Source organism: Chiloscyllium punctatum, chromosome 35 (genome assembly GCF_047496795.1).
Source record: "Chiloscyllium punctatum isolate Juve2018m chromosome 35, sChiPun1.3, whole genome shotgun sequence".
Taxonomy (NCBI): domain Eukaryota; kingdom Metazoa; phylum Chordata; class Chondrichthyes; order Orectolobiformes; family Hemiscylliidae; genus Chiloscyllium; species Chiloscyllium punctatum.
Window position 1 is genome coordinate 6,806,974 of NC_092773.1, and position 9,568 is coordinate 6,816,541.

The 9,568-nt window shown below is 44.0% G+C and overlaps 1 protein-coding gene across 1 annotated transcript in view; it reads left to right on the forward strand.

The window, feature by feature from the left end:
- Positions 1 to 5,065, forward strand: part of LOC140459607 (docking protein 2-like) — a 47,817-nt gene extending 42,752 nt beyond the window's left edge. The window contains exon 5 of the mRNA XM_072553888.1: positions 833 to 5,065. Within this exon, the coding sequence (XP_072409989.1) occupies positions 833 to 1,900 (1,068 nt within the window). The 3' untranslated portion in view covers positions 1,901 to 5,065. The remainder of the gene's footprint in view (positions 1 to 832) is intronic.
- The last annotated feature ends 4,503 nt before the right edge of the window (positions 5,066 to 9,568 follow it).

Here is a 9,568-nt window from a genome sequence, read left to right on the forward strand (position 1 = left end):
ACAAGGCGATGGGCTCAGTGCTGGAAAATGGAATTAAAATAGTTAGGTGGTTGTTTTTCACCAGTGCAGACTCGAAGGGCCAAAGGGCTGTACACCTGGATGATTATGTAACTTTAACTCCCTTCCAAACACAACTGAGAGTGTGTATCTACTCCACATGGAGTGCAGCAGTTCAACAGCGTCATTAACCCCAACCCACTCATGGGAAATTCTGGATAGGCAACAAAACCTGAGCTTTACCATTCACACGGTTTGTATGAAGAAAATAAACCTATCAAAGTAGGAATCAAATAGAGACATGACAATGGTAAAATAATCATTGATTCATTCCAGAAATTGTTGATCCTCCTGTAATTTAATGGCAACCACTGTGTATGGATTCATTCACAGGATGTGAGTGTTGCTGGTGAACCCACCATTTCTTGTCCATGAGGTAGTGGTGAGCTGCCCTTCATAAATACAACAAAGAGTCTGGTTTGGCCATTTCAGCGGCCGATGAGAGATCGACCACAATGTGGTAAGCCTGGTGTAATACAATGGACAAACAAAGTGAGGATGACAGAGTGCCCTTCCAAAAAGGAACTTGTGCACAATTCGCTTATTTTGAGGACCACTTGATCATTGTCTTGTCATCCTGGCTGAAGCCACATTTTTAATTCCAGATTTTTTAACGAATTGAGATTGAATTTCCAGTTGCTATAGCAGTGTTTGAAGTCGTTTCCATTGACGATTAGTTCATGACCTCAGGATTACTGAGTCAGTGAGTGAGCTACTTTGCTTCTGTATGCCATTAAATTTCATTAAAAATGTTGTTTGCCTGTTGTTTTTCTAGGTCACGTTTTCCTTTGAAGCTGGAAGGCGATGCATGTCTGGGGAAGGCAATTTTGAGTTTGATACCAGACAGGGGAATGACATTTTCCACATCATTACATCTGCCATCCAAGAACAGAAACAAAGGAATGAGTCAGATAATCAGCTGTCTCGCAGTTTGGAGAATGAAACTGCTCTAAATTCCAGGCCCCTCCCAATCCCCGCCCATGGGCTGGAAGAGGAGGCACGGCAACGAGATTTTGGTGAAGAACAAGGACAGAGTTCAACCAGTGTCAAAGCTGAGTTTTCGAATGCCACTCTTCCATCTCTGAGGTCTCTGTCTCTGGAGTCAGTCTGCGATACCAAGTCTTCCTCCACAATGCCATTCAGACAGGCAGTAAAGGGTCACCACAGTTATCCAGCAGCTGGAGCCACAGGGAATATGGCTCAACTCCCAGATGTCCAGTCGACTTATTCAGAGGTCAGGGATGTGGTTGCAAAGTCCAGTTCACGAGGAAATGCAAAAGCAACCAAAACTCACACTGGGAAGAAATCAGAGAATCAGTCTGCACCAGAATCTGATTATGCTATTCCCTTTGATGCTATAGCAAAGACATTGCGCTTCCCACCTTTGAGTGGACTGCCTACCATCCAACAGGACAATAATGCTCCTGAGAAGACATTCTCAACATTTTTCCCTCAAGGTCTGGAAGAATGTGCAGACCCTCTTTATGATACCATAGATGAGTCTAACATCCGAGGAAAAGCAAACCCAGCTTCATCCAGGAATCTGCCCAAGGACCACATCTACGATGAACCCGAAGGGGTGGCCACTCCTTCCATCTATGATAACCCAGAAGAGGTTAAAGGCCATGCATGGAAGCTTCAGGGCTTGGACTGTGACACACGGGGGCATGAGTACCCATACAACCCAAACATGGATGATTATGCAGTGCCAAAAACAGCAACACAAGCCTTCGCCAAAAAGAAATCGAGGGAGAGGCTGTATCAAAAGGACAAAACTGGAGCATTGGAAAGTGAATATGACAATGTACTGGTAAAAATCTCAGAGAAAAAGGGAACCAAGTAATAAAGCAAAAGGCCAAGTGGGGCCCAGCCATCTGGTTTGAAAGTGAGCTGATTGGAAGTGAACTGGGAAGGCTTATAGCTGGAGGAGACACTCAGAGACGCTGCAACTGCCTGAATCAAACCTGTTGGTTTGGTGCTGTGAATGAAAATAGGAGACAATTCTCAGAACATGAGCCTTTCCAGAATCACAGTGTTTCAGAACAGAACAGAAAGAGGCCTTTCAGTCCACCATGGCTGAACTGGTCTCTCCCAAATCAGCATCTGAACTTTGTGCCTTTCTCCAGCCTTTTCCCCAGCATCTTGCACATTGTTTCCACTGAAATAATCAGCTAATACCCTCTTGAATGCCTGAATTGAAACCTGCCTTCACCAAATTTCAAGGCAGCATATTCCAGACCCAAACCACTCATTATTTTTTTTCTCTCATCACATTTGCCTCTTTTGCAAATCACTTAACATCTGTGCCCTCTCATTCTTGCTCTTTTTCTGACTGAGAACTGTTTCTCCTGATCCAACTATCCAGCCTGCTTATGATTTTGGAAAGTTACCAGATCTCCTCTTGGCCCTCTTCTGCCCACAGAGAACAGTCCCAATATCTCAAATTTCGCCTCATAACTGAATGTTCTCAACCTTGGAAGCATCCCAGTAAATCTCTTCTGCACCTTCTCCAGTATGTTCACATCCTTCCTATAAGGTGACTCCCACAGGTGTACCCAGCTGAGGTCTAACAAGTGGCTTGTACATGGTCAACATTGTCTCGCTGTGGACCTCCATGCCCTGATTAATAAGGCCGAAAACTTTATTAATTGTTCTTTCCATCTTCAATGATCTATGTACATTTCCACTCAGGTCCCTTTGTTCAATGCAGCCCTTTTAGAATTGTATCCCGTATTTTCTTCACAAGCCTGTTGTGTAGTACCGAACATTGTCTGAAAATCTATTTCCAGCACATGACCAGTATTCCCATCACTGACCCTTCATGTTAACCTCCTCATAAATCTGAAGACTTCAATAAAGTTAGTTTCACATGACGTCCCCTTTGGAAGGCTGGCTCTTCCAAACAACCGTCCTTTTTCATGTGACTCCTCATTCTACACCAATTCTTGTTTGGTGAGGTTTCCTGACCATTAAAGTTAAACTGACTGGCCCTGTAACTGCTCAGCTTATCCTTACAACCTTTTTTTACCAACCAGACCATGATACTTGTGGTTCTCCGGTTCAGGAAAAACTGTGAGATTGCAGCCAGTGGCCCAACAATTTCCACACTCATTCCCTTCAATAGCCTTGGATTCAATCACAGAGCCTTGTTACATTAGGGACCAACAGTCTATCCAGCCTCATCAATTTGGTACCATTTCAATAACGGAGTTTCTTCCTTTGTCACCATGGCCTAGGTAACTTCGACATCCTTGGTAAATACAGATGCAAAATATTCATTTCCTATCTCAGCTATGCCCCTGACCCCCATTTGTCTGTTACGAGGTTAGCCAAATGGACCTCACAGAATCTGAGTTCCCCGGTTGGGGCTGGTAATCTGGTCCAATTTGGAAACCCTGGCTGACAGATAAAAGCAGGGATCCTGCTCACTCTGGGAGCTGGCTGTGAGGGAGCTGCGGGATCAGCTTCAAGGACTGCCCATATGTAAATGAAGGGGGACTTGGTGCAGAATTATTTCAAACCCCTTTTTAGAGTCATAGAGATGGACAGCACGGAAACAGACCCTTCGGTCCAACCCGTCCATGCCGATCAGATTTCCCAACCCAATCGAGTCCCACCTGCCAGCACCCGGCCCATATCCCTCCAAACCTTTCCGATTTGGTTCCTAATGAGCCCTACTCCTTTTTCTACCACACTTTCATTATTTATTTACATTGAGGGGTCCTCAATATTCATTGGGTTTACACCTATTGAGGATTCTTTGCCCATAAGAATAATATGAATACAGGGCAATAGAGACTGTAAAAGTGTTAAAGTCACCTTCCCCCACACAAAGCAACAGATTAAAGTAGGGATAGAGACTTAAAGCGATGTTGTGTTTCATATTGAGCAACCAAAATATGGGCTCTACATGTACTGTACAGTACAACACAATGTTAACACTGGGATGACATAATATGATTCGAAGCATCAGACAGGATTCTGGGAGTTGTGCTAAGATGGTGGCACAGACATGCGTTACAAGTTGTATGTTTTCTATCCGAAGCTAAAGTGAGTCAAAAACGATGCAATGACATGGGAAATGTTAAGATTCATTCCTCACAACCTCAGCAATATGAATGTGAAGCAACATGTTTCACGGCAACAGATATTCCAGACCCCCTGTCGAAGACTTTGGGATTCCCCTTTCTGTTGGTTGTCAGATGTTTCCCATCATTCCTCTTTGCTTCTTCAATATGCTGTCTCTTCTCCCTCTGAAACTTGTGCATTCCTGTTGGCTCCTGGTTGTATTTTCTACCAGTTGCCTTCTGCAAGCACTCTCTTTTTGTCTTTGTCTTAACTTGAATCTCTTGTATTGTCATGGGAGCTCTGGATTTGTTTGCCCTTGCTTTCCCATTCCGAGGGAATGTAACTTGACCACACCAGCACCATCTCCACTTTGAAGGTAACCCATTGCTCATTTACAAGTTTCTCCATCATTCCTTCACTCCAGTCCAGCCGGTCCAGTTCAGGTCTTGCCAATTCTGTGTGGACAGCAGTGAGAAGGCTGCCAGCGTGAACCTGTCCAAGGATGAGTACAGCAAGGGGAGGTTCAGGGGAAAGGGTCCCAGCAGCTAAAGCCTCCTGTCTCAGATTACTCGAAAGAAACTATGATTGCAGTGATAACCTTCCTTGTGAACCAGCTCAGATCATTAACTGCCAATAAACTTGTTATTTCCACTTGACCATGTATTTTACTTCTGGGCAAAAGCTATGAATCTGTACAGAAAGTTGACATTTCAGGCCTGTCACCTTTCAGTCGGACTACCTTTGCTCTGAAATATTAACTCTGTCTTTTCAGATGCTGCCTGACCTGCTGAGTATTTCCAACATTTTCTGTTCGCCTTTCGAATCTGTAACCAATTGCAGTTCCATAACCTGATGGTCAGACAGGCTGTCTCTGGGACATTGCGGTTAAACGCTGGGTACTTCGGAGCAGCAAACCTCACAGCAGCTTACACAGGCTCAAAGGAATTCTCAGATGGAAACACAAACTGCAAAAGCTCAGCAGGTCTGGCAGAAGCTGTGAAGAGAAATCAGAGTTAACGTTTCGGGTCTGGTGACCCTTCCTCAGAATGGACCCAAAACGTTCACTCTGATTTCTCTTCACAGCTGCTGCCAGACCTGCTGAGCTTTTGCAGCAATTTCTGTTTATGTTTCTGATTTACAGCATCCACTGTTCTATCGGTTTTTAAGTCCCAGGTATAGTTCTGCTAACTGTTCAACCTCTTGTTAAACAGCTGTGGCCAACTTTGTAGAATGTAAAGGATTACGTTGTTGTAGCACCTTTCTCAGCCTCAGAACACCACCAACTGCTTTTCACAGCCAAGGAATTACTTTGGCATGAGAACCAATGTTTGCAAAGTGAGTATCCATGTGATTATGACCAGATTTTTATGTTGTTTCTTGACGTTAGGGAATAAATGCCAGCAAAGACACAGGGGAAAGGTCCACAGTCATGCATATCTTTCATGTCGACATGGGGAGGCAGACCAGTCTTTATTAACATGACAGCAAAAAAACTGCACCTTTGACAGTCCAGCTCCCCCTCGGTAACTGCCCTGCAATAGCCCTCACATGATCTTTGTGTATTGGGTTTGGAATTACAGGATGGTATAACACAGACGGAGGTTTAGCTCTCCTGATGCTGCCTGTCATTGAATGAATTTCTGTCATTCTATAGGGCATTGCTGTGGATTTCCACACGTGGAATACTGTATGCCGTTTTGGTCTCCTTACTTCAAGGAAGGACATTCATGCTACAGAGAAAGTGCAGAATAGATTCCTGGGATGGCAGGACTGACATATGATGAGTCGGTTCGGATTGTATTCAGTGGTGTTTAGAAGAGTGAAGATTGGACAGGTTAGATGGAGGAAGGATGGTGGGAGAAGCCAGAACAAGGAGTCAGAGTTGAAGGACCAGAGGTAAACCATTTATGACAGAGATGTGGAGAAATATCTTCACCCAGAGAGTGGTGAGCCTGTGGGATTCACAACCAAAGAAAGTGGTTAAGGTTGAAACAGGATCTGTTTTCAAGAAGGAGATAGGTATCATTCTGTGGCTGAAGGGATGAAGGAACCCTGCGGGAGAGGGTGGCTGGATTAGGGTCGTGAGTTTGATGATCAGCCATGATCATTATGACTAGGGGAGCAGGCAGGTTTGAGGGGCCAAATGGTCTCCTTCTGCTCCAATCTTCCATGTTTCCAAATTAATCAAAAAAACAATTTGCATTGAGACAGTACCCCTTCATGAAAAGAAACATCTTAATCAGCTCCCCATTGTTTACCTCCAGTGATCCAATTCCCTTCAGAAAGTTACTATGGAACAGCTTCCTCTAGCCATTCAGACAGTACATTCCAGATCATCGTAACTCACTGGGTGTACACGTTCTCCTTCTCTTCCTCTCTGAGGTTACTGGCCCACGTGACAGTGAAAACACTTTCTGCCCATTTCTTGGATGAAACCCCTCATGATTTTGGAGTTATAAATGTCCTCCTAATCTTCTCTGTTGTCAATGAGAACCTGAAAATCAGACCCTCCAGCATAATAACAGCAAAGTACTGCAGATGTTGAAAATTTGAAATAAAATGTGAAAATGTTTAAAATGTACAACAAGTCTGGCAGCATCTGTGGAAAGAGGAATAGAATTCATGTTTCAAGTCCCAATTGGACTTGTCCTCAGAACTGTTTTTGCAATTTTCTCCTAACTCAAGTCTCTCACTTCTGAAATTGTTGTCATAAATCTCTGCACCTGCCACAAGATTTCGACATTCTTTCAAAAGTGTGCTCTACCATGTTCAGCTGAAACCCAACAAGGACTTCATAAACATTGAGCCAAGTTCCTCCTGGAATGTGAGCTGTCAATTACTGAGTACCAGAAATACTCAGGGTACAATCGCAAGCCAACTTCTGGAAGGTACATTTTCTGACAGGGATGCCTGGGGAATGGGAGAAATAACATCACATGGGATCTGGCACATGGTTTGGTCTCTGTCTGAATCAGCACATTGAGGGTCAACACCACTGGATACTGGACCCTGCCCAAGGAAGGGGACTGAGGCCCACAGAGAGTCGCTCATTCATCCAATCACAAGGCATGGGATGTTCAATCAGCGTGTGCTGGATCTGAAGCTTTTAGAAAATGCGTTGTGATGGGGGAGGCCACAATTTATGGTCTAAATCACCGACCGACATCACCCATCGTGCTGTGAGGGAGGCAATTCAGGATTAACCCTGGCAAGATAAACCACTCAGGTTATAATGACTTGGAGGGGAATCTGCAAGTTGTGGTCTTCGCATTCACCTCCTCCCTTATTTCCCAGATGGAAGGACCTGTCGAAGGAGGCTTGGTGAGCTGCAGCTGTGCATCTTGGAGACCGTGCTCACTGCTGCCACAGTGTGGCAGGAGTGGAGGATCGGATGGGTGGGGTCACTCTACTGGTGAGGAGCTGACTCAGCAGGCTCCAGTACTGTTGTAAGTTACCCAGCAGAAAGGTGTTGCTGGGTGAAATGTCAGCAAGGTTTGCTGCATTAGAACGCAAAACACAAACCAGCAAGACAAGAGATGAGGCAGAGGAAGATGAAAACGAAAACAGAAAAACCAAGCAGCTGATCCGGATTTGAGCTTCCTTTCTGCTCTAATTTTAGATCCCTGGTTAACCCCAACCTGTACACTCAAATTTTCACACGGAGGGATTGAACAGTGCAGTTAAATTAAAGAAACAAAGATACTTAAAACACTGTTTGTGGCCTTTGATGGTGCATGTTATCTCATCAACATTTCACTCTTGTCTCATAAACCAATCTAGATTGAGGTAAGGTGCTATGTTCAGGTCACAGGTCCCCAGATAATTACCGATCAGAAAGGCTATTTCTGGCCATGTTCATTCATCAGTCCAGAACAACTGCTCTTCTTATTGGAACAGAGGTGGGCCATTCAGCCCCTCACATCTGTTCTCCCACTCAATGTGGCCATGCCAGCCCAAGAACCTCTCATGCGTTCATACCCCTTCATTGCCCTAGCTGAGTAAAAATCTATGGACATCAGCTTTTAGTTGGACTCGTATCCACAGCTTAGGGTCCAGGCAGCTGAAGGTGTAACCAACAATGATGGGCTGAAGAAAGGTGAGGATGGAGCAACAAGGTCCCCAGGACCTTACCATTAAGGTCCATTTCTCAGTGGAGTCAGACTCAATTCATGGACAGTTTGACCACCGTTCACCGAGACTGGTGTACGAGTGTTAGGGCCAATATTTACTGGCTGGTGGGAATGGAATGAGATGGTATCGACAATCAATGCAATCAAACTAAAGATTAGAGGAAACAAGATTTGCATTGTGCTTCATAAGAACTCGAGACAGGAAAGGAACACAATGTAAAAGTAGATGAATTTCATTCCCCTGCAATGTTTTAGACAAAGAAGTTTGATTTTGATAGTTGGAGATGGGTTAAACTGGTCTGACACATTCACAATTCTTATCATTTTAACGTGACTTCTGACAGCTCATATATGCAGTGCAAATTGTGCAGCACATTGACTTGATCGTAAATAAAAGGGCACAAGATAATAAAGGAGGTAATATAAATGTGATATCTCTGTTTGCTTGATCTATCCGCTGTAAATTCTACCTGCTAACAAAGTCTGCCATCTTGGTGGTTGCATTTTAAGTCTCTGTGAAATATTGTGTGTCACCAGGTGTTTGTAATGAATTTGATTAAATAAAAATTATCCTGCATTTACACAGCATCCTTTGCAACTTCAGAATGTCCCAATGGACCAGTGGAAAAAAAGTGAAGTGTAGATACTGCTGGAAAGAAGGAAACATGGCAGCCAATATCTGCAAAGTAAGATCCAACAAACTACAATGTGGTAATGTGCAAATAATCTGTCAAAATTACTAACTATTCCAACAGTGGCCTAACCTGTACAGCCGCAACATGACCTCCCAACTCCTGTTCTCAATATTCTGACCAATAAAGGAAAGCACAAACACCTTCTTCACTATCCTATCTACCTGCAACTCAACTTTAAAGGAGCTATGAACCTGCACTCCAAGGTCTCTTTGTTCAGCAACACTCCCTAGGACCTTTCCATTAAGTGTATACGTCCTGCTAAGATTTGCTTTCCCAAAATGCAGCACCTCGCATTTACCTGAATTAAACTCCATCAGCCACTTCTCAGCCCATTGGCCCATCTGGTCCAGATCCTGTTGTAATCTGAGGTAACCTTCTTTGCTGTCCTATTCACAATCATAAAGATCAATCGGATTTTTTGGACTGTGGCCTTAAAAGTGGAAAGCTATATTCTTCTTTAAACCATAGGGTCTGCCAGAGAAAATGAAGCTATTTAATAAAAAAACTACTGTATCTGTAAGGTTCCCTTATTCAAGCAGTGGGGGAGGAGGGGAGACATTTCAATTCCTTGGGGTTAGGATAAAGGTTAAGAACTGCACCGTTTTGCCGAGTGATGAC